The sequence below is a fragment of the Ovis canadensis genome, chromosome 5, assembly GCF_042477335.2.
Source record: "Ovis canadensis isolate MfBH-ARS-UI-01 breed Bighorn chromosome 5, ARS-UI_OviCan_v2, whole genome shotgun sequence".
NCBI classification, from domain to species: domain Eukaryota; kingdom Metazoa; phylum Chordata; class Mammalia; order Artiodactyla; family Bovidae; genus Ovis; species Ovis canadensis.
Window position 1 is genome coordinate 71293910 of NC_091249.1, and position 26606 is coordinate 71320515.

Sequence of the window (26606 nt, forward strand, 5' to 3'; positions counted from 1 at the left end):
AACCCACAGCAGTTCATTCCTCCCAGCAAACCCTCATAAATTCAGACCATGAAATCATTATGTTCATCCTGCCTCTCCCTTCCTGGCAGGGTTCCTCAGAGCCTCCTCCTTATCTGGTAAACAGTACCTGATGCTCACTGATGCCAGTCTAAAAGAGATGGCAATAGCCTCATGCCTGGTTTACCTTGAGCTTTAAGCTGCAGAGTGTTTGATGGTGCGCTATAGTGCTCTTGTATATCCTGGTTTATATATTAATCAAGAAACTGCCCCTGCCATCAAGGAGTTCATGATCCAATTGGAGAAAAAAATTAATAGAAGTGTGATCAATGTTATGACGGAAGACGTATACCATGCAGAGCATGTAGGAGGGGCCACTGACTCAGAAATGGAAAATCAGGAAAGGCTCCCTGCAGGAAGTGGCACCTGAGCTATGTGGTGAGAGATGAATCTGAATTTTCTGGGTGTAGCAGGTCAGGGCTCTGATTCACACAAAGGAACAACAGAAGGTGAAGGGATGGAGGGAGCATTTAGAAGACTCCATGTACTCCATGTGGCTGTCGCCCAGGAGTCAGACTAAGAGGGCCTTTATTTTATATGAATGAGTTTAGACTTGATAATTTTTGAAATGAAATCCATCAGAGGGGACAGGATGGGGTCTGAAATATTGAGATTTTAGCCAGAGAAACATACAATTTGAAACCCCCTCCTGCTCTGTGTTTCTAATAAATTGTACCCTGAACAAGAGAAAAATTTGCCACAGCCACAAATGATCACTTATGAATCCAGAACTAATTTTAAGAAACTAATGAACTAAATGAGGAGATATTTAAACCTTATGAAAGTACCCATGTGCCTGCCTGTTGGGTGGGGCACATACTTGGTTCTCTCTGTAGATAAGAGGCTTGTCATTCATTAATAGTGTCAAGAAAAGAGGACTGACAATCTTGGTCTGTCAAAGGCTCATGTCACCTTATTCTAAAAACATAAAAGCCTCTTGACTAGGCTGAAAAATGTAATCCCAAACCTGCTGCAGAATTTCTTCCCTACTGACTTCTGTGAATTTGGGTTGAAGGGCTTTCATGGTTTGTTAGGGAAGGGCAGTGAAAGCAGGAGTGTGGAATTTGAGGGCTGTTATGAACTGCAGAGCAGTGCTCTCATTGAGGACACTGCTTACAGTAATATTTGTTTCTTGAGGACTTTTAAAATTCTACAGACCAATCCTCTAAGTATTTGCCATCAAACCTCTGAGTATCTACCATCAAACTACTCCCTTCATCGGATGAGGGTGGGTTGTCTTCCTTTCTGTGGATTTAAGGAACTTATCAGTGCACGGAAGACTGGTCCAAATCCTTTAATTAACAACCCTGGGAATAAGACTTTTTGAGTCACTAGAGGCATTAACATCATCCTAAGAAAGATTCTAATCTCTGCAAGTTGAAAGTATAATCGCAGTTTGGAAAATGTAATGTAAAATGTTCTGCCTGGGGTATTTTTTGAGTTACATAGGAGCCCTCTTTCCTGGTTTGTGAAAAACTAGAAGAAATCAGAGGCATTATATCATTCGCATCTTCATCAATCTATATTCAGGGATCTGAAATTTCATAGTGTGTCTCTCTGCTTCACCTCAGTCAAGACTTACTACCCATTAATTTACGTTTTGTTAAGACCTAAGGTGTAGAGAGTATGAACAAACCATTATTTCTCTAAAAATAAAAAATATATAGTCACAGCATAGACCGTTTTGTTTCTCATAGTCTTTAAATTTGCTTCATCTGTGTAGCTCTAGAGTTAACAGACAACAGTGGGGATTAGTACTACTGCCTTATGACAATGGAAATGCCTTATGATCTATGGAGCAATACTTACTTGCTCGGCTATAACTCACTATAGAACTTAAGGGTCTGAGACCTTTGGAATGAAAAAGACCCAGGTTCAGAGTCCAGTTCTTCTGTTTACTAGCTCTGTGACCTTGGATTAAGTGACTTAACTTCTTTAAGCCTCAGTTTTCTGATCTAGAAACTGGGGGTATTACTGGTCATCATCTCAATTCACTGTGAGGATTCAGTGAGATTGTGGTGAAGGGCTAGTACATTGTTTCAGCCCTAGCTACCCTTCTTGAGAATTTCGACCTTTATCCTTTGTTGTTGTTGTTTAGTTGCTCAGTCTCGTCCGACTCAATAGTTCTGCTTTATTATGAGCTACTTTCTCTTTTCTTTTTCCTCCCCTAGGGATATGAAACCTGACAATATTTTGCTTGATGAACATGGTAAGTAAATAATTTGTTTGCAATCAACCACTTGATACACACGTGCAACAAACTGATTATCCCCTGCAAAGGAGTACTATACATGGAAAAAGTGTCTTGCTTGGTTCAGTTGCACTGTTTGTACAAACTCTATTTAAAGGTGGGATGGACCACATGGGGGAACTTTATCATTTATTGCAGTGGCATAGCACACTAGTACAGGGGTGCCCAATAGCCATCCGCAGCCTTTTAGGAACCAGGCTGCAAAGCAGGAGGTGAGAGGTTAGCCAGCCAGTTAAGGTTCATCTGCTGCTCCCATCAATTTCCATCACTCGCATTACCACCTAAACCATTACTGCCCCCTTACTCCTCATCACCTCCCACTCTGATCCGTGGAAAAACTGTCTTCCACGAAACTGGTCCCTGGTGCCAAAAAGGTTGGAGACTACTGCACCAGTACACCCATAAATAGCCTGAATTTACATAAGGAAAAAGTTGTTCTCTCTTCAGTTTTCTTCCATTTCTACTGATTTCTTCAAGAAAACCACCCCAGTTTTGGGGTGCTGGTTTGCCTTAATACCTCTATAGCAATTATCTTCCTTTTTTCCCCCCATAAAGACAGAAGAGACCTCAAGGATAGAGCATTCGGTAGGCAATAGTATCTACTTAGAGATTCATGACAGTATTTTGTTCTCATTTTGTCTGCTTTTAGGCTTTTCTTCTTGTCAGGGCAAATTTTTACATTTATATAAGAGATACTAAGTTTTCTGTTCAACCATTTTCAGTTAACAAAAAATCAGTCCATTTAAAGAAATGTATAGAGTAGGTAAGAGTCTATGTGGTACCCAGAGGGATAAGGCAGGGACCGTGAAGGTGAAAAATGAACACCTGAAGTTCAAGAAACACCGATTGAAGACGTCCTGTAGAAAAAGCTTTGGCCAACAGTGATTAAATGCGTATAATCTCCTCCTAATATTATTTTAATGGACATTTGGATTTATTGGTACATCAGTACAGAGTTGTAGGACACACAGCCGGCGTGTTATAAATGTTACAGAGGCAATAAGATCCTTGTTAAATTTTCAGAGAGCTGCTGGGTGAGGGAGTCCTAAATCTGCAAAGCTCCGTATTCATCTGACTTTTACAAAAGGGATTTACAAGTGGGACTGAAACTCCACAGACTATCCGTGGCTCATTATTTATTTACCTAATTGCATTTAAAACCCGGTTTGCCACGTGTGCTCTGAGTGCCAAGAAATGCTTTTCTGTATGACCTCTAATTTCAAAGCTCAGCATCATTGCATCATTATTTATTTATGGACTGTCTAAAAAGATTTTTTCCACTTTCTTCCAACGCCTTATTTCTTCCTTCCCTTTACTGCTTCTGACATTTGGGAACAGATTCTCTGAAACTCAGAAATGTGGGCACTGGTGAGACAGCGTGAAGGTGACTTTCATGAAAACACCAGCTATCTCTGCCTTCAGTAGGAAGCAGGATCCCCCTCACGCTGGTACGAATAAACTTTGTGGAGCTTCACAACTGTCAGCTTCACAACCCTAGCCACTAGAGGCCACCTCTGCACATGATAGAAAAAGGTGCCCTGTGTGCCCAACACAGTCTTGGTCACACAGAGCCTGGTTTGGGGATCTGTCCCCACTTCTTTCTCAGCTGCTTGCCTCTGTGCCCAATGTATTGCTCGAATATTTGTCAGGATCCTGAAAGGAGACATATTGATCCTATCAACCAAAACCTTTCCAAAAGTCACCTTCCATTTGGAGAACAACATTTCGGTCTTGGATCTCCAGTGTGACCTCATCTTATTTCTACCATGAGGTCATCCAGCTCTCATTCAAAGTCTTTCTCTTTCTTATTTTCTTATCAACTTGGTGATTGTAGATTCAGAGAAAGATCCAGGAATAAGTTAATCTTCAAGTGTAAACACCCTTAGAGACTACCCTCAGGAAAAATTAATTGAGTGATATTGTGGATAAGGCTTCCCAGGTGGTGCAGCCACTGAAAGCTGGATCCTCCCTTGACTTTACTAAAGAATTATTGATATTTGATTCCAAAAGGGATATACCAAATATTGTACACATCTGCTTCTCAGGTCTTGTGTTTAAACAATTTTGTCTGACCCTTAATTCTCAGGTAACTGTACTTTCAATGGCCTGTTCTGCCTTTCCCTCATGCACATAGGAGGCTAACGCCCACTTTTTCAGGGTATTTTATTATTGGCTGGACTGTGGCTCTGCTGCTTAGGGACTGCAAGCCAGCAACCCACGCTGCCTGGTTCCCTGTCTACACCTGTTAACTTGGCGTACTATTTACAAAGATACTTTTCACTCTTAAACTTTGGGGTTTGAACAGTGACCTAAGAGGAGCTTTTCTGTATTTTATTCCCATCCTAAACTCAACTGGAGAATCATTGCCGTCAATTAGAGAAACACTGTCTTGGGAAGGACTGGGTATGTGAATAAGAGAGAGATGCAAACAAACAAGATTGAGGGTCATTCTCTAAGCATTGTCCTAGGGCTCTCTTCTGGAAAAAATAATTTTTTGAAGTTATTTACTCTCTATTTTTTTCAGATTTCAAAAAACCTAGCTTTCAGGCATTGTTGGCCAAACCAACTGACTATTGGGTTGGCCAAAAAGTTCTTTTGGCTTTTTCCCTGAGATGTAATAGTGAAAGTGAAGTCGCTCAGTCGTGTCCGACTCTTTGCGACCTGTGGACTGTAGCCCACCAAGCTCCTCCGTCCATGGGATTCTCCAGGCAAGAATACTGGAGTGGGTTGCCATTTCCTTCTCCAAGAGATGTAATGGAAAAACCCAAATAAAGTTTTTCGCCAACTCAATATTCTGACATGAAATTCCTGGTGGCTCATATGTGCCTCTTGCGTGGGGATTTAGCAATTGCAAGGATAACTGCTCCTCTCTGATACACCTGCTATTCCCCTTTCTCCAGGTGAGCTGTGTATTACACCATGTGGCTTATATTTAAATTCAGTACCATCAGTAACAGGGAGAAACTTTGTATTACTCTTACTGAGTCATACTGGTTCATGTTCATCAGAAAAGACTGACATTTAAAGGAACCAAATCCTTTTGTAAATGGAGAGTCCTTCTACCAGTGTGAATGAACACTCCTTACACATCAGAATTTGACTTTTTTTTTTTTTAATTTAGAGCATACGTTTACTGTCCTACTTCCACGGCTCACTCACTGGCTCAGAGCCTGAGATGGCATTAACTCTATGATGGCTCTTGACCAACTGTTCTGATATATGGTTTCCATATCCTACCAACTTAGGTACTCCATCCAATTCTATCAGTTCCATAGTGTCTAAGGTTCTTGTGGTTTTTTCCTACCTTATTCAGGAAATAAGTGCTGCCTACAAAGGAAGAATAATGTCTCCCTGGTATATCTGAGAGAATGACAATTACCACATTATCTATAATTTAGGTTTCTTGATACCCTCCTTTGTCACAGGGAACAGAGAAAGGCAAAAACTCAGTTTAGGGGTGTGAGGAAGAACCGAGCCTGCTATTTTAATAGCTTCTTCTTTGCAGAGTCCCAAAATGTACCTAAAAATCGAGTGTGTAGAGTTTTTATATATAAACAGACACACACACCTATACCAAACACACACACACACACACACACACACACACCACACACACAGTAGGACACTGTACCTTAGCCCCAGATAATCAGATTTCTAAATCTCAGCTAGTGTCTAAGGATATAAATTTTTAATAAGAATCCTAGAAAACTGTGGCACCATTTTTGAGTTAGGGAAATTTTTGAAAGCTAGGAGCCATGCCAACCAATTGGTTATGGTGTCCTTGAGGGCTGTGTTGAGAAACATCCTCAGGCTGGACACATGCGCAGTAAGAAAGAGTATAAATAATGACTGCAGTGATGACTAAATTCAGTGACTCAATACTGTGAGCTCCAATTTTTAATGTGATTCTGTGCCTCCAGGTACACAGCTGAAAAGAACAGGCAGATGGCTCCCTAGGGTGCGCAATCAGGAAGTTCTGGGCCTTGTACTTGAAAACTTCACAGTAAAGCAGTGGTTCTAACTGGATGCCTTTGTTCCACTGTCTCTCCCTGCAGAAGTGAGACAATGTCTGCAGACATTTTTGATGGTCAGTATATCAGGAGTGGGAAGTGCTTTTGGCATCAGGTAGATAGAGGCCAAGGCTGCAAGTAAGCATTCCACCATGCACAGGACAGCCCTTCACCACACGGATGATCAGGTCCAAGTTCTCAGTCAGTTCCAAGTTGAGTAACTCTGATCTAAGACTCCCTCAGGGCCAGGACTTATGGGGAAAGCCAGAGGGGTCCCTCACTCCAGAGCAATTTCTATGTCCCTCCGTTAGTGGGGCAACCAGAGCTTCCTCTGTGAGCCAGCACTCAGATTCGTTTCCCCAGCACAGAGGGGAACTTGCAGAAAGGGAGCCAAGGGAAGTACAGCTGAGGAAGTCCATCTGGAGCTGAGGTGTCGGACTGGTGGCCATAGGTTCCGTGAGGCTCTGCTTTCCTTGTTCAGCTTGAGGGCACCAGGGCAGAGTTTCTAGTAGATGTTGACCATCAGATAATTCCTCCCAACTGTTTACTCTACATCCTGGTGAGAGAACCCTGAGCCAATCAGAAGGTAGTGCTTTGAGTTTCTTCAGATCTTGGTCTTACGATATGGTGCAAAAAGTCTTTGGACAATTCATAACTCACCAAAGGAGTCCTGGACCAAATGCTAGATCCTAATTCCAGCTCTGCTACTTCTGAACACTGAGAACTTAGCCACAAACAGCTCTTCTCTGAAACAGGGATGACTTCACTAGCCTAAAGTATATGAAAACCTTATGAAAGTTGCGATTAATCATACAAATTCAAATACTACTTATATGATCAAATTAACACTTTTAACCACATTCAAAAGAAATATAATGAGTACTAACTGGTTAAGATTTTCTACTAAGCCAGGTCTTCTTTTAAAAGCATGGTCTCAAAATGAACTGGGTATCAAAATCACCTGGGGAGCTTATTTAAACACAGGGATTCCACCCTCAGAGTTTCTGATTCAGTAGGTGGGGACGGGGCCCAGGAGTCTGCATTCCTATCACATTCCTGATGCTGCTGGTCTGGGACCACACACTTTGAGAACCAAATGGTTCTAAAGCATCCTATATCTTCTGCTGGGTTGGCCAAAAAGTTCATTTGGGTTTTTCTGTACCCGTATATAGAAAAGGTTGAACAAACTCTTTGGCCAACCCAATACTTCTACGTGAGCATAGTCAGTCTCAGGATTAAGTCAGCTTAGAACACGTACTCAGGCTAAAGTCGAGGATCCCATGCCTGGCTGCCCATCTGAACCACCTGTGGAGTTTCTTGGTACTATTTTTAACCTGGATACCTGGCTCTCCCACCTATCCCACTGCACTGGGGTCTTAGGAGAGAGAAGTCCAGGCACGTGTATTTTGCAAAATGATGCCAAGAGCATCTGATCATGACAAATAGCAACAATTGGATGATACATACTTCCTGTGAAATGCTGAGTTAAGTCTTCCGCAGCATTATTTCATTTGATCTTCCCAACAACCTCATGAGAAGACCACTATTATCATCCCAACTTTACAGTCAGGATCAGTCACCTTTTTGAGGTAGTACAGCTAATCAGTGGTAGAGCTGGGACTTAAAGTCAGGCAATCAGACTCCAGAGAACAAACTCTTAACCACTAAGTCTCCAGACTCCCCTATTTTGTATCAAACCTGGTGAACCAAGGAGCCAGTGCTTTGAACATGAGAGAAAAAGAGAAAGAAAATACTGAAACAACCTATATTATGATAGTGCAAGCTCTTGAAATCGTCTCTTGGAACCATTTATGTAAGAATGCCTTCACTTTCAGCTACTGTTACTTTATTAAGATGTCATCAGATAAAAACAAAACACTTTTTTTTGCATCAAACAAATCCCTGGTGATAAAGACCAAGATTTATCATTAGGAGTGGGCTGGATGCTATTGGGGAGCAGACAGTGAAGTCGGCAGGGGGAGTAGGGTCTGTGGGATGTGGAAGAACAATCCCATGGCACCCCCTCCAATTACCACCACATCTCATCACAACCACAGAAGCATGCAAATGGAAATGCCAACACTTCCAAGATCCTCTCAAAGCATACGACACTCAAACCAACCAACACAATGAGCTTGTCTGCCTGAGCGGCTGGTAATGCCCTTTCCTACTTTTGGCTGTGAGCACAAGGACACTAATACACTCTGTAGAGACTGCTCTCTGCTGAACTTGAGTGTTAGACCCACACAGTATTGCCATGAGTATTAAAGCTGAGGAGAGACCCTAGACAGCATCAAGTCTGCCGTTCCTTTTTTTTAAAAGGGAAACGTACATTCAGCACAGGGAAGCAACCTCAAGTTTACAAAGTCTTAGGGGCAGAATTCAAGGCAGGACCCAGCTCACCTAGCTCCCAGTTTAGGGCTCTTTAAACAGCCTCTTAAAAGTAGACTTCCCTGGTGGCTCAGATGGTAAAGCATCTGTCCACAATGTGGGAGACCTGAGTTCAATCCCTGGGTCAGGAAGATCTCCTGGAGAAGGAAATGGCAACCCACTCCAGTATTCTTGCCTGGAAAATCCCATGGACAGAGGAGCCAGGTAGTCCAAGGGATCCCAAAGAGTTGGACACGACTTTACTTTCACTTTAAAAGTAGAACTTGACTTTTCTCCCATACTTTCCCTTGATATATTATTTTATTGGTGATCACTGGGGGACAATTTGAACTATCAGACAGAAAACGACTAATGATATTTCAGAAAAACAAAGAGAGAAAAGAACTCTTTCTTGGCAAAGAAATATTGATTAATATGTGTATCCACAGTCATGTCCTCTGTGGATTAATGTTAGTCTCTTTAAAAGATTCCATACAAGATGCTTGGAAATTTGATATTTTGAATAGTTCTTATCTGTCCATCTCTTGATACTCATATTCTGTACCGACTTAAAATGATGTCAATAGACAGAAATTGCCCAAGTAGAACTTACCAGAGTGTGAGCTCTTAAAGACCAAGGTTAAAACTTTCTGAGGTTGAACTACAAATTTACAAGCAGCACTAACCCTTTCATAGCAAAACCTGGCTCCTGAAGAGTTGATGGTTTAAGGCCTTATTGGCCTTGAGGATAGAATAAGTGAGCTTTTACTGTCTGTACCCACTTGCAAATGGCATATAATGTTCATTAGTTTATAAATTCTTATATGCCATTTGTGATTGGCTACAGGCAGTAAAAGCACAATTTTTCTGTCCTCAAGGCCAGTATGTATGGTCTTAAACCATCCCCTCTCCAGGAGATAGATCATGATATGAAAAGTTTAGTATCACTTTGTTGTACAGCAGAAACTAGTGTTACTTTGTAAAGCAATTATACTTCAATATAAAAAAAAAATTTTTAAGAGAGAGAAAAAAGGAATGTACAAAGTAAGCTCCTAACATTCTCTGTGGCCCTCTTCTCTCGCAGGGCACGTGCACATCACAGACTTCAACATTGCCACGATGCTGCCCGGGGAGATGCGGATCACCACTGTGGCTGGCACCAAGCCTTACATGGGTATGGGTCCCCTGAGCTGCCATAGCCACTAAGAGCAAAGCATTGTTTTTCATTCCTGTGAACACCATGTACTGGAGGTCCAGTCATCTGTAGGGCCTTGCGGCTAGGAATGACAAGTCCCTCTCTGACTTTACCTGGAGAGCTTCTGATTTCACAGGTCTGAGGTGAACCTCAGGAATCTCCTTTTAGCAAGCATCCAGTCTGATCTTGATTCAGGAGGGTGCCATGGACTACCTATAAAGAACGTTAGTTTATGAGTTATTAAGGACAGTTTCTACATACTTCCTGATGAAGAATAGTAATTGCTCATTCAATAAATACCTACTCATTGCCTCTGTTTTTAGGCGCTGGTGATCTTGTAGGGAGCAAAACAGACAAGGTCTCCAACCCTTGGGGCTTACCTTTTAGTGAGAAGAATTTTGTTTTGTTTTGTTTTAAAGAATCAAACAGAGAAGGTACAGCAATAAGTGGGATGGTAATAAATGATATAAGTATTACTATAACCATGATTTACATACTCCTTCATAAGGATGTAAGTTCACAAAGTACATTCCCATTATAATTTTGGTTTTAGGCTTATCATCGCTATAATCCCATGAGCAGTTTGCAGGCAAAATATTTGAACTTGAAATTAAAGGCAAGAACATTGCCACCTTCTTTCAGTATTTCATTGTCTTACTTGCAGAACTAAAGAGAGGAAAAACAAGTCATCTGTAGGGGAAGATGAGCCTGATTTTATGTGATATTTGAACACCTGCATATTTCCTGGCTTCCAATTATCTTCAGGGGTAATAAGTCCCTTTTGTCACTTTTAAAATAATGGACACATACAATACAGTCTATTTTCTGCCCCAAATTCACAGTACTCAAATGATAAAAAGGAATCTCCAAGCCTGCTGGTCTGAGTTTATTCCCCAGGTTTCCTGGGTTTCCATATTAAAGGCTATTTTCTTGAAGCCAAATCAGAAAATGTGCATCTGGGTTTTCTAGGCCTGGTTTCCATGGTGAGAAGAGTAAAGGAAGATGATCTTTCTTTCCTCTCCCCAGTGATTTTAAATACAATGCCCATATAATTTGATTCTCCTCAAAATTGGCATTTCCAGTCTTTTTCACCACATAGAGCTAAGAAATTGGAATCCAGTCAAGTTTCTCTGCCCTCTCTACCCTCATCCTTATAATTAACAATTACCAATATTTATTGAAAGCCTTCTAGGGATCAGACAATGTGTTAAATGCTTTGCATTCATTGACTCATTTATTTTTCTCAACAACCCTGTGAGGCAAACTGTAATTATCACCATTTTACAAGGAGGAGAACAAGAAATAATTTGCTCAAGATCACATGGCTAATAATTGAAAAAGCCTACATTTAAAGCAAGCTCTTTTTGACTTTAGAAAATCAAGCTTCTCCCTAAAAGAGAGATAGAGAGACTTTAAAATATACATAAGTGAAAGTGAAGTTGCTCAGTTGTGTCCAACTCTTAGTGACCCCATGGACTGTAGCCTACCAGGCTCCTCCGTCCATGAGATTCTCCAGGCAAGAATACTGGAGTGGGTTGCCATTTCCTTCTCCAGGGAATCTTCCTGACCCAGGATCAAACCCGGGTCTCCTACATTGGAGGCAGATGCTTTAACCTCTGAGCCACCAGGTATATATGGTTCTTAAATGGTTGTAAGCCAAATGAGGTAGGCCAAGCTTAAGCTCTCAGAAATATTTCTAGTTTTATTTTAAAAAATGAGTATCTGACTGTCAGCACTTATATCTTCATCCGGAAGTTGTTCTTGCCTTTGATTTTCGGATGGGAATCTTTCTAAGAGATAGCAGAGGTGGATGTCTGCTTTCTTTTTTTGACAGTTATGTTCCCAATAATTTGGTAAAATCTACCTAACAGATATTCACCAGCACTCTTCCCTGGTGGCTCAGAGGTTAAAGCGTCTGCCTGGAATGCAGGAGACCCGAGTTTGATCCCTGGGTTGGGAAGATCCCCTGGAGAAGGAAATGGCACCCCACTCCAGTACTCTTGCCTGGAGAATCGCATGGAGGGAGGAGCCTGGTAGGCTTCAGTCCATGGGGTCGCAAAGAGTCGGACACGACTGAGAGACTTCACTTTCACTTTTCTGATAATTAGCAATGAACCAGAAAGAAACAAATTCTAAAAAGAAAGAAAACTAGGATGAAATATGAAATAAGTATCTAGGAATATACAATATGTTCTAACATAAGATGCATGTTATGTGTAGCATGCATAAACATATTATGCATCAGGTCCTCAGCTCTGGCAATGAGAATATGGACCATCTGCCAGTTCTTAAGTACCTTCACCCAACAAGGAAGTTTTGCTTTTTTGAATTCATCATCTTCTACCTGAATGCTCTTTCCAATCACTCCAATCCTTCCTTCTCCCCTCCCTTGGTCTGTGTGAATATAATCAGGATCACCCAGAGCTTAACCAACTAAAATATTCATGTTCATCATAAACTAAGTTTTTTTATGTACTAGCATCTATAGTCTGTGACTTTTGTCAATAAATCTTAATTACTATAGCTTTATAATACAGTTTAACAGATGCAAGTCCCTTTACCCTTTTTTCAGAAAACCTTTATTATTCACATATTTTACAGAGGAAATTTAGAATCATTTTCATAAATTCCATGAATTATTTCTGTTGCCCTAGATTTATATATTAGTTTTGGACCCTTTCTTCATGTCCTGACCAGAATCTACTATCTAGTTGCTTTAAAATCTGAAAAGCAAACCAAATAATGGAAATCCAGATAGCTAATAAATGTATTAAAATGTGGAAAAGCTTATTAGTAATCAGGAGAATGCCAATTTAAACCACAAGGGAAGACCATTATGTACTCAATTGATTGGAAAATGTCACAAGGTTAGTTAATGCCAAGTGTGGATAAAGACGTTGAGCAAAATGAAGTCTCATGCGTTGCTGGTCAGAACGTTAATTGGTACAACCACCGTGGTAAATAGTTTGATGCTATCTAGTATGTGTGAAGATGAGGAGCTCATCCCCAGCACTTCCCCTCCCAGAAATGCAACCTAAAGATAGGTGGACTTAGAAGAATCTTGCATGTGCAAGACTGTTCATGAGAGCCTTGTTCAAAATAGCCCCAATTGAAAACAACCCACATGGCTATTAACAGTAGGAAACAGGTAAATTACACTGTATTAGTACAGCTTTGAATGTGAACAAACTATGTGTAGCACGTTGGAGGAATTTTATACACATAATGTTGAACAAGAAGAGCAAGACACCAAAGAAAACAAGGAGTAAGATTTAACACACACACACGCACACTCATGTTATTTATACATATATGTTATATACACATCTCTTATATAGACATACAAACATAACATCTATATAACATATATATTACTAAAATAGGGAAAACTAAGTTGCTGCTTAGAAGCACATAAACAGAGAGTCAATCTATGTAGAAAGGCAAGAGGAAAATTACCAACAGAAATTTGGGATAGTGGTTGCTTCTGTGTTTGTAAACAGGATAGGACCCAGTGATGGGGTCCAGATTCTATGTTGTAAGGTTACATGGCCATTTGGTTATAACTGCTTACTAAATTCTTCTTTTATGTTTTACTTACTTCTCTGAATGGAGATATGGAAATATTTTTAAAAACAAACAAAACACTCAATGGTTTTTTGAAGGAAACAGTCCTTCTCCACCTCTGCTTGTCTCACCTCAGAGACAGAACATTTGATGGAAGCCCTCAGCGTCTCCCTGCTCTGGCTTTTCAGCACTTTGAGTTCAAAGAATTACCTATCCATTATGCTTTGTGGAGAAGGAAATGGCAACTCACTCCAGTATTCTTGCCTGGAAAATCCCATGGGGAGGAGCCTGGCGGGCTACGGTCCATGGGGTCGCAAAGAGTTGGACGTGACTGAGCAACAACATGCTTTTGTACCTGCTGCCCTTTTCTCTTAATGTTCTTCCCAAATTCCTCAATTCCTAGCCTACTGTGAATATTTATTGAATGAATAAATGCATATTCAAATGTATTCATGCTGGAATACAGGGTAAGTAGGAGAGGATTCTACTCATATAAACTTCAAGGATGGTCCAAGACAAGAGAATACACAGCTTTTATAGATGTTTATTCTATTAGATTTTTTCTTAGCACAACAGTCTGTTTATGTCTCAAAGTTCTCTGCAGCTTCTCTGCGATATCTATCACCTGTCACCTGGTGGGACCACATCTGATGACTTGCTATGAGATAATGATAAGGGAGAGCAGAGTTATAGTCCACTGCATCCAGTCTGTGGGGGCACTGTGGGGTCAGGACCATTGGGGAGCTGTTACTTGCAGAAAGAATGCAGTGAAGCATGAAAGGTGAATGCACCAGGGGAATTCACTACTTAGTCCTGCTAAAGGCTTTTATAGTCAAGATCAATCCCGGCATTGGGATGTCAACATCTTTCCTCTCTAACTGGATGTTGCCCACAGGATTTTACCTGAAATTGAGTGCACCAGGCAGGGCAAACCCATGTGCATTTCCCATATCACACCAATTTCCTTTGTCCAGAACTTGCATCCTACTACCTGAAGCTTGGGTCAAGTGTGCAGCTTTTGGCTAGCTAAAATTTCCAGTGTTACAGATGTTTGTCCCTCTTGAAGAGTATCTAATTTTTTGAGGACTTCCCAGGTACCAGACACTGTGCTGAGATTTTGGCAGCCATTATCACATTTAGTTTCTCACCTCTGTAAGAACTGCCTTCTCATGATTCTGGTTTTGCTGATGATTCTAACGCTCAGCCCACTAACTCAATTAAGGTCATAGTGGTAAAGGCAGATTTTGAGCCCAGACAGCCTGTTTTCACAGCTAAAGTTTGTAAACTGTGCTTGATTGACTGATTGATTCAATATTGTTCATTCATTTAGCAAGTTTCTATTGAGTGACTCTAAATGGCAGATTCAGTACTGGACAAGCAAGCAGAGAAGAGACCTATCATTGCTTTCTACGTCATTCTCCCCACTCCATCCTTCAGAAGTTAGCTATTCTTGGAAGAGTGGGCAGAAGGTTCTCAGTGTGTTAGAGAACATGTACCTGGAGACATCCACTGGAGTAAGATTGACTGAGGTTCTGCCTTCCACTGGAGTCAGTTGAAAGAATTGTTAGAGCAATGGAAATCAAAACTACAATGAGGTACCACTTCACACCCATCTGAATGGCCATCATTAAAAAGTCTACCAATAGCAAATGCTGAGAGGGTGTGGAGAAAGGGGAACCCTCCGACACTGTTGGTGGGAATGTAAATTAGTGCAGCCTCTATGGAAAACAGTATGGAGATCTCTTTAAAAACTAACAGTAGAATTACCATATGATTTAGCAATCCCACTCCTGGGCATATATCCAGAGAAAACTGATTCAAAAAGATAAGTGCACCCCTATGTTCTTAGCAGCACTATTCACAATAGCCAAGACATGGAAACAGATGAATAGATAAAGCAGATGTGGTACATATATACAATGGAATATTACTCAGCCATTAAAAAGAATGAAATAATGCCATTTGCAGGAACATGAATGGACCCAGAGATTATCACACTAGGTGAAGTAAGTCAGAAAGACAAATACCATATGGTATCACTTATATGTGGAATCTAAAATATGACACTCTTTCACACCTATCTCTGAAAGAGGAACAAAATCAGGGACATAGAGAATAGACTGATAGTTGCCAAGGGGGAGATGTGGTGAGGGGAATGGATTGGGAGTTTGAGATCATCAGATGCAAACTGGTAAATATAGACTGGATAAACAACTGGTAGCTCTGCTGGTAAAGAATCTAACTACAATGCAGGAGACCCCAGTTCAATTCCTGAGTCAGGAAGTACCCCTGGAGAAGGGATAGGCTACCCAGTCCAGTATTCTTGGGCTTCCCTGGTGGCTCAGACAGTAAAGAATCTGCTTGCACTGCAGGACACCTGGGTTTGATCCCTGGGCTGGGAAGATCCTCTGGAGGAGGGCATGGAAGCCCACTCCAGTACCCTTGCCAGGAGAATCCCCATGGACAGAGGAGCTTGGCGGGCTACAGTCCTGAGGTTGCAAAGAGTAGGGCACGACTGAAGCAACTAAGCACAGCACAGACAACCAGGTCCTACTGTGTAGCACAGGGAATTCTATTCAGTGTCATGTGATAAATCATAATGGAAAAGAATATAAAATATGTATATATATGTATATGACTGAGTTGCTTTGCTGTACAGAAGTAATTAACACATCATTGTAATTCAACTGTACTTCAATTTGAAAAAAAAAAAAGGGGAGAATTATGGAACAAAGAGTCAGTGCCCCATGACTGATGTAAAACTATATCAGTCTGAGTGCCCCATCCTTTCTCCTCTCCTTTATCCCCAGTATCAGGCTGCAAATGCTACTCTTGCCTCTTCCAGATGACTCCAAGCTGGAAAACCAATCTCCTGTAGTTGGAGCCAAATTCTGAGCATTGTTTGCCACAGTAATACAAATTTATATCCTGACTACAACCCTTCTAAATCAAGACAACAAAGTAACATCTCTCAGCCTTCTTGCTTACAGAGTCAGCCAGACATTTGAGGCCTGATGGGATCCAGTTTTTAATAGGCATATGTTCTAAGTCAAGGAAGAATTTCTCCATTAAGGTCTGTGCATGCCTGTGTGTGTTGGTGATGAATGAGCAAGACTAGAAAATTAGAAAATTTGCCTACAGTGAGAAATCTAGTAATGGATGATAAACACCCTTAAAAGTGTTTATACCCTGTTCCCTGGTAATTTGCCTTTGAAGGAACATGTTTGAAGATAGATTTGTTAATGTCTCAGGGAGCAAAGCAGGCTTCCCAGGTGGCTCAGCGGTAAAGAATCTGTCTGCCCATGCAGGAGATGCAGGTTCGATCCCTGGGTTGGGAAGATGCCCTGGAGGAGGAAATGGCAACCTGCTCCAATATTCTTGCCTGGAGAATCCTATGGACAGAGTAGCCAGGCACGCTACAGTCCATAGGGTTACAAAGAGTCAGACATGCCCAAACACGCACAATTCAATCAGAGTAAAACTAACTTAACTCTTCTGTGTTTTTCAGCACCTGAGATGTTCAGCTGCAGAAGAGAAGCAGGCTATTCCTTTGCTGTTGACTGGTGGTCCCTGGGAGTGACAGCATATGAGCTGCTGAGAGGCCGGGTACAGTAGAATTCCATTTATCTTTGATTACTCTTCCAGTAAGTTTCATTTTTACAGTGAAAGAAAGGATTGATTTTTTTTTTTGGCTAAAAATCAAGTAGTTTGTTTCTGAGATGAAATCAACTCTGCCATGTGATGCTGGTTGCACCCCTTGGGGTTTCTGCCCATAATTAATTCACTCTTCTACATATGGGACCAAGAATGTAAGTTGACATTAAATTATGCAGATAAAGTTAAATGAATTATAGAGAAATTATTAACACCCAGAGAGGGAAAATCAATACACCTCATGCCCTATCTTGTATAAATATATTTGTTTGTTTAAAGAAAATCATTTTGCAGTTATAGTCTTGGGCTTTGATTCAGACACACTTCCCCAAAGGGAGTGTGAATTATTAATCCAACACAATTCATGCCCTGTCTTGTTGGATTTCTGTCTTTCATTTGGCTCTCGGGTTCTGGGCTCAGTGGCAAATTAGAGTAGTTTCCTTTTAAAAGTAACATTTCTTAAATTCAGAAAATGCCTAATTTTGCTAAGAAGAGATTTTCTTTTTCTCCCTCCCATATTATTGTACCTCGCGGTAGTTCCCTGTGATTGGATGTAACTGAGAATGTATTAACACCATTAGTTTCACTTTTCTTTTCTTCTTTTGCTCAAGAAAGGTGAAAAAAAGTGACTATTAGGTTGCTGATTTTGTATCTACATATATGTTATCAGCTATAGTGAATGTTGGAGACGGCAATGGCACCCCACTCCAGTACTCTTGCCTGGAAAATCCCATGGACGGAGGAGCATGGTAGGCTACAGTCCATGGGGTCGCTCAGAGTCAGACATGACTAAGCGACTTCACTTTCACTTTTCACTTTCATGCATTGGAGAAGGAAATGGCAACTCACTCCATTGTTCTTGCCTGGAGAATCCCAGGGACGGGGGAGCCTGGTGGGCTGCCGTCTATGGGGTCACACAGAGTCGGACACGACTGAAGTGACTTAGCAGCAGCAGCATAGTGAATGTTACGCTTATATTTGTTGTGGTTGTTGTTCAGTCCCTAAGTTGTGTCTGACTCTCTGTGACCCCATGGACTGCAGCACACCAGGCTCCTCTGCCCTCCACTGTCTCCTAGAGTTTGCTCAAATCCATGTCCATTGAGTTGGTGATGCTATCTAACCATCTCATCTTCTGTGCCTCCTTTTCCTTTTCCTTATTCAGCTTGTAACTAAGTGTGTATGCTCTTACCAGCCTCTCTCTATTTTCCCCACTTGGCAACTATACTATTCTACTGTTTCTATAAGCTTGACTTTTTCCCCCAAAGATCCCATATAAATGATATCATGCAGTATTTGTCTTCTCTGTCTGACTTATTTCACTTTGCATATTGGACACAAGGTCTATCTGTGTTGTTACAAACATCAGGATTTCCTTTTTTCTTATGGCTGAATAACATTCCATATTGTATGTGAATATGTATTTTATATGTCATATATAATGCTCCATTATTCTTTTATAATATATCCGTATCTCCTGCAATTCAGGAGATGTGGGTTCAGTCCCTGGGTTGGGAAGATCCCCTAGAGAAGGAAGGGCAACCCACTCCAGTATTCTTGCCTGGAGAGACCCATGGACCGAGGAGCCTGGTGGGCTACAGTCCAAACGGTTGCAAAGAGTCAGACATGATTGAGTGACTGAACACAGACATAATGAATATTATGTGTAAATATGTGTACTTGGTCGTGTCCAACTCTTTGTGGCCTCATGGACCGTAGCCTGCCAGGCTCCTCTGTCCATGGAATTTTTGAGGCAAGAATACTGAAACAGGTTGCCGTTTCCTACTCCAGGGGATCTTCCCGACACAAGGACTGAGCCTGTGTGTGCCGTGTCTCCTGCACTGGCAAGCGGGTTCTTCACCACTTGCACCACTTGGGAAGCCCCATATAAATGTATATATGTGTATAAATATATATATATTACATATACACATATCTTTATTAATCTGTTAGTGGACATTTAGGTTGTTTTGGTGTCTTGGCTGCTGTGACTAATGCTGCAATGAACTTGGCAAGGCAGAGTCTCTTTTGTAAAGCACAAATCTCACTTTTCCTAGTGAAGAAAAAATGTTGCTCCCTCATTCCTCACACGCATATACCCTTCACCTGCCTTAGCCACCCTCCCCTCCCCACACACTCTTCAGACACCTTAGCTGGTCACCCTTGGCTCTATAGTATCAGGTTAACTTTTCAGATTTTGCTTCAGTATGAACAATGCTGACTCTTTGCAAACTCACTTCAGCCTCTTTGGACTTTGTCATCTCTCAAGGCATCCCTCAAAGGTCTTCCTCTCATTCCTTTGCCTATAAAGATATTTCCTAAGATAAACTCTGGTGTTTTTTTTTTTTAAATAACTCTTTGAATAAGTTTAGAAATCGCTAAATTAGGTTTGAATAAAGTTCAGGAGGTGTCTAAACTGTAGAGCTTCTCAGAATCCTTATATTTCATGTAGGTTGTTCATTTCTAACAAAGGGCAGACTTCAGTGCAGTTCAGTTCAGTCGCTCAGTCGTGTTCGACTCTCTGCGACCCCATGAATCGCAGCACGCCAGGCCTCCCTGTCCATCACCATCTCCTGGAGTTCACTCAGACTCACGTCCATCGAGTCCGTGATGCCATCCAGCCATCTCATCCTTGGTCGTCCCCTTCTCCTCCTGCCCCCAATCCCTCCCAGCATCAGAGTCTTTTCCAATGAGTCAACTCTTCGCATGACGTGGCCAAAGTACTGGAGTTTCAGTTTTAGCATCATTCCTTCCAAAGAAATCCCAGGGCTGATCTCCTTCAGAATGGACTGGTTGGATCTCCTTGCAGTCCAAGGGACTCTCAAGAGTCTTCTTCACCACCACAGTTCAAAAGCATCAATTCTTTGGCACTCAGCCTTCTTCACAATCCAACTCTCACATCCATACATGACCACAGGAAAAACTATAGCCTTGACTAGATGGACCTTATTCAGCAAAGTAATGTCTCTGCTTTTGAATATGCTATCTAGGTTGGTCATAACTTTTCTTCCAAGGAGCAAGCATCTTTTAATTTCATGACTGCAAACACCATCTGCAGTGATTTTGGAGCCCCCAAAAATAAAGTCTGACACTGTTTCCCCATCTATTTCCCATGAAGTGATGGGACCAGATGCCATGATCTTCGTTTTCTGAATTTTGAGCTTTAAGCCAACTTTTTCACTCTCCTCTTTCACTTTCATCAGACTGTCCCAAATTTCTTTTCCAGGAAAAGCCTTTCTCCAGGTCTTTTCATATCAGACCCTACCCATTCTTTAGGGACCTCGACAACACAGCTCCTTCTCTGAAGAAACATTCTCTGATCTCTCTAGCTAAAGTGATCTGTGTATCTTCCAAATACTTATGGACTTTCTCTCTCTTATATATGGATATTCCCTGGTAGCTCAAACAGTAAAGAGTCTGCCTGCCATATGGGTGCCCCTGCAGTGTTTGATTCTTGGGTTGGGAAGATCCCCTGGAGAAGGAAATGGCAACCCACTCCAGTATTCTTGCCTGGAAAATTCCATGGAGAGAGGAGCCTGGCAGGCTACGCAAACAATTGGACACAACTGAGCAATTTCACTACTCTCGTATAACCCTTCTGAATTTAAAATTATTGAAAAAATATAGAAACACAGAAAAATAAAGGTAGAAGTCAACCACATCCTCTAAAGCAAAGCCTCCTTTGACCTTCCAAATCTCATCTTTCAGAGTATATTCACTTCCAAACCTTTTCTGCTCTTATAAAGATAGTCTATTTTTACACACATGCACATACACGTTGTTATTGTTGTTTCAGTAAAAATAAAATTATGCTTTAACCTTTCTGTTGAGACTGTTTTCACTTAAGATGAAATGTAGAACTCTCTATATCAGAACACCTAAATCTATTTTCTGTTTTAGGATTAAAGCCATTTCATAAATGCATTGCCTTTGTAAATTTGTCTAGCTATATCAATTTTTATGTTTTCAATCTCTTCTATATTATGAGTATAAATTTATTAAAGGTGAAGCCAGTGTTTTATATAGTTTAGTATTATCCACAGTATTTAGCTGTAAATAGGTACCTGACAAATGTTTGTTGAATGTATGGGGGAATAAGTCAATACAAATCAATTCTGACATATTCTTGGAGAGAATCACCAAGGAGGCTATATGTAATTATGTTTCAAAATATAGCCAACTCAAAGAAAGAAATAGCAACATTTAATTACAACTAGCAACACAAAGAAACCACAGAAGAAAGGTGCTAAGCAATCATTCCCTCCACATGGACAAATTGTGATTTACAGAAAAATACATGCTTCCAGGGCTTCCTGGGGGGCTCGGATGGGAAAGAATCCGCCTGCAACGTGAGAGACCTGGGTTCAGTCCCTATGTTGGGATGATCCCCTGGAGAAGTAGGTAAAAGGCTACCCACTCCAGTATTCTAGCCTGGAGAATCCCATGGACTGTATAGTCCACTGGGTTGCAAAGAGCTGGACATGACAGAGCGCGTTTCACTTTCATATACTTCAAAGGGGCATGTGCCTGAAACATCCCTGAAGTGCAGCAGCCCTGCCCGCGGTCTTGATGAAGGAATGGGTCCCTTAGCCCTTAAGCTGCTTTGTCATCTCTGCGTCCCGGCTCACATTGTAAAGGCAAGGTCCACGTCTTCTCTAGTCTTGTAGTACCCATAGTATTAGCTTATGATAGGGACATACGTTGTTTTGCACTAATTGTACATCCTTGGATGAAGCTTTTTGCTTTTTTTTTTTAATTTAAATTTATTTATTTTAATTAGAGGCTAATCACAACACTTTGTCCCATCTAACATTTTACCTTTTCCATCTTGTTTATTCTTTATATTCTCATTCTTAATTTGTATGCTACCCTAGAATTGTCTGCTAGATCCTGTCATGGCACACTGTAATTTTTCTTTATATCACGGTATCCCATTGACTTCTGTGTGAATGTGTATGTATATCTGTACCGTCTCTGTAATTATTCATGGCTTCACTGAGTAGACTATAGGCTTTACCAGTGTAGAAATCCCATCTGTCCTGTCTTCATTGTATCCCCAGTGCCCAACAGAGGTGCTGGAACATTACAGGCATTCAGTCAATATTTGATAAGTGAATAAATATACAGTTCTGGTTGTTGATGGCTTAATGTGGATTTTAAAATTTAGAACTAGAAAAATATGTTATTATATAATAAAAAGGCAATTGGACTATTTGGAACAAGTGGACAGACCATGAGTATTTAAAAATATATATATTGAATTCAGCCCTATGGCCTTCTAAAATAAAAGGAAAAATGCAGCATAATCTTAAAGCATTTGCTTACAGCATTGTCAGGTAATTTATTAGTTTATCAAAGTATTTTGTGTATTTAGATGTCTCAGAATTAGGTTTAGAAGTATAAGTGGACTGAAGAAGAAAATTTTAAAAAAGAAAAAATATATATACACACACATATAACCCCAGAAGCTTGAGTGTGTCAACTTGCCCTAGCTCTTAACGGTAAATATGCAGTGAATCACAGATAGTGACCCACAGTGCCCTTGGCTTGCAAACAGTCAATAAACCTTAATGATGTTGATAAGGTATACTCTTTCTGGTATTGAGTTACAAGGGTTATTTCCACTCTGTCATTACTGAAACTGATGAATTGATAAAGGTCATTTATTCAGTCTTGAGGGAAGAAAGTATGTGGCAGGTGTTTTTAAACCTCACACAAAAAAATAAAGTTTGGCTAAGCTCCCTTTTAGGGAGTCAGACCTAGCACTTCCTGGTTCCCTGGGTAGCAGGTGCTGACATGGCATGTTTGGGACTAAGACTTCCTCCACATCACCTTTATTGATCTTCCTATTCGTTATCTGCATTTAAAAAAAGTTCACTCAGGTTTTTCTATGAGATTGTTTGGAAAAACCTGAATGAACCTTTTGTCCAACTCAATATATCCGCCATTCTTTTTACCTTTATTTCAATAATAATAATATCTCTCCTGTATTGTGTCTAATATATATCAGTCACTGTATTGAGAACTTTACATGTATCATGTCATTTAATTTTCCCCACAATCCTCTAAGGTGGTTCATTTTACAGAAGAAGGTATCAAAAGGGAAATTGATTCAGTTAAGCGTTCAAATCCTTTTGCCTTCAAAGCTCAAATATTTAATTACATTATATGACCTTCATATACTTCATATACCTCAACTACAGATATCAACAAGGAAAAAATTAAACTCTTTCATTTCTCCCAATTTATCAGTCCACGGTCACTGTGCCTTGAAAGAACCAAGCACATGATAAATGTACATAGCCATAGTCACTGTCCTATTGTTGGTTAATCTAATGTGAAAATTTTGTTCATTCAACAAACATATAATGAGCACTAACTAGGTGCTAGGTCCCAAGGGCAAAAAATGTGAATATGGTATGGAAATGGCAACCCACTCCAGTATTCTTGCCTAGAGAATCCTGTGGATAGAGGAGCCTGGTTGGCTGCTGTCCATAGGGTCGCACAGAGTCGGACACGACTGCAGCGACTTAGCAGGCAGGCATGCATTGGAGAAGGAAATGACAACCCACTCCAGTATTCTTGCCTGGAGAATCCCAGGGACAGAGGAGCCTAGTGGGCTGCCTTCTATAGGGTCGCACAGAGTCGGACACGACTGAAGCGACTTAACAGGAGCAGCAGCTAGCTGTCAGTAGCTCGCTTTACATAGACAGAATCCAGGGCAAATCCTTTACGAAACAAAGAAATCAACATTGGTAAAGGCTGCCCTCTAGTGGACATCTGTGAAAATTACTAACAAATTACTTCCTTTCATTTCTTTCCTTCTTTCCCCCAAGTTAAAATTATAGCCGAGTCTGGCTCTCTTGAAACTAAAAATACTTTAGCCTCATCATAAAATTCTCCACCCAGCTCCACAGAACTAGCGGCTCATTGCTTTGGAGCGGGGGTTGAAGTCTTCTGTGTAACCTTCCAACCTGAACTTTGTCCTTATGATTCAAACAAGTAAAAAGAGGTGTGTGCCTGGTAACACTCTCAATCTCTGTATAATCAGCACTTAAATAATAATTTTTAAAACTTCTATTTACTGAGCACTGGGCTTCTCTGGTGGCTCAGATGGTAAAGAACCCTCCTGCAATGCAGAAGACCCAGGTTTGATCCCTGGGTTGGGAAGATCCCCAGGAGAAGGGAATGACAACCCACTCCAGTATTCTTGCCTGGCGAATTCCACGGACAGAGGAGCCTGGCTGGCTACAGTCCACGGGGTCGCAGAGTCTGGCATGACTGAGCGACTAACACTACGCACTGTTCAGTATTTTAGGTAAATCCTCTCTAAGTTAACCTTATAAGACAGCTCCAAATTGCCATCTCAGAGGCGGATTTAGCTCACAGAAAAGTTTCTTTTACCCAGAGGGATTGCCAGCTTTCAAGAACTCGGAGGTTTCGTGAGAAACTGTAGTCTTTCTGTATCTTTTTAAAAAGCAGGAAATGTGGCAACCATGTACTGTAGCTGCATATGGTAACAAAACAATCAGCCGGAGGGGATTAGAAAATCCTGTTGATATTTTATTGGTTGAAAATTTAGCTTGGAAACATTTACAAAGCAATGTTTTTCCTTTTACCCTGTAAAAATGAAGACTCTCACTTCTCTCTTTTAAGAGACCTTATCATATTCGCTCCAGTACTTCCAGCAAGGAAATAGCACACATGTTTGAGACAGCACTAGTGACTTACCCTTCTGCCTGGTCACAGGAGATGGTATCCCTTCTTAAAAAGGTAAGAAGGATGAATGCATGACAAAAGGAAGTAATAAAAAGCAGGCAATCTAGTTTGAAATTTAAGTTACAGGGACTTCCCTGGATGTCCAGTGTTGTTAAGACTTTGCCTTCCAATGCAGGGGTTGGGAGTTCAAGCTTTGGCCAGGGAACTAAGATCTCACATGCCTTACCACCAAAAAACCAAAACATAAAGAACAAAAGCAATATTGTAACAAATTCAATGAAGACTTTAAAAAAAAAAAGTCCACATCAAAACAAAAAAATGGTTATGATACTGGAGGCCGTCATAATAATATACATTTCTGGAGCGGGTTTTGCAGCTAACAGATTTCAAATACGTGGCTTCGTTAATAAGGCAATGCACATGTCCTCTTGAATGTCTCAAAAGACATTTCAAATTCCGTGTGCCCCAGATGGAATTCTTGAACCCTGTATTTCCTGGACTTTCTCCAGTGTTTCCTCGCTCCGTCACTGGCCTCTCCATCCACCCACTTATACAGGCAGAACCAGAGATCACTCATCATCCTCATATCCAGTCCATCACCGCGTTCTGTTATCTGACCTTTTAAATACCTTTTGAACCTGACACTTCTCTCCCACTCCCCTATCTTCTTCACAGTCCTACTGCCATCAAGTTTTGTTTGCCCTGAACACTTTCAAATACATTCCATTCCGTTCTCCGCTCTGCCCCACAGGGACCTATTCGAAGCACAGGTCATTGTTTTCCTACTGTTCTTAGGATAAAGATCAAAATAATTTGTATGGTGTAAAGGTTCTAACTACCCCTCAAGTCTTATTTTGGACTTTTGTCCCCCTTTTGATGACACACAAACTGCTTTGTGCTTCCTTTTCCCTTCTCTTTCCCCTCCCCGACCTCACCCTCATACACCAGGCTCTCACCACAGGCCTCTGCATGCGCTAGTCTCCCTGCCTAGAACACTGCTCCCATCCCCAGTTCCTTTCTTTAGATCATTACTACTCAATGTGATTCACTAAGTGGTCCAAGTCCATTAATTACTCCCCACCGGGTCCATAGCAAAACACAGAAATGCAGAGAAGTGTTTAAAAAAAACTTGTATAGCAGTTTGATACTGCTGATGCCTCAAACCACATGGTCAGTGGACTCCTGCCACTGAACAGGGCACCAGCCTATGTGGTGATGTCAAGCTCAAATCACCAGTTGCACATGGTGTAGTGTTCCGTACTAGCCACACACAATAACACCACATATTGGTTTCAGTGGGTTGGAAATTAAACCAAAGAGAAATATCTAGCCCTTCTGCATAGTTTGAGAAACACAGCTTTAGATCTCAGCTCAAATCTCCCTTCTTCAGGGAGCCTCCCTCTGTTGTCAGCTCACACAAGCATGAACTTTCCTTCATCATAGTTTTCACAATTTGAAATTACACACTGTCCATGTGTGACTCTTGGGTTAATACCATCGCTCTCAAGCTGCACGAGGGAAGGACCACATCTGACTTGTTCACCATGGTGTCTTCAGCACCTAACACACAGCCTGACAAGTGGTAAAATTTGGAATTTGAACTAATGAGGTCCAATGATTTTCATCAGAGATTTCAACGTACCCATGTTCACCAGGAAGATTAAGGAGAATGGAGGCAGAATCTCAATCATGTGTTATTATGTAAAAGAAAAATGAGGAGCCCAAGAGGATGAACTTGCCTTTTTTCTGAAAAGAGGAAACGTCACAGGTTGTAGCTGGTCAAGGAAAA

General features: G+C 41.0%; 1 protein-coding gene across 1 annotated transcript in view; it reads left to right on the forward strand.

The window, feature by feature from the left end:
- Window positions 1-26606, forward strand: part of STK32A (serine/threonine kinase 32A) — a 133692-nt gene that overhangs the window by 92099 nt on the left and 14987 nt on the right. Inside the window, exons 6-9 of the mRNA XM_069592357.1 lie at window positions 2229-2266; window positions 9773-9862; window positions 16956-17053; window positions 24755-24871. Coding sequence (XP_069448458.1) covers window positions 2229-2266; window positions 9773-9862; window positions 16956-17053; window positions 24755-24871 — 343 coding nt within the window. The remainder of the gene's footprint in view (window positions 1-2228; window positions 2267-9772; window positions 9863-16955; window positions 17054-24754; window positions 24872-26606) is intronic.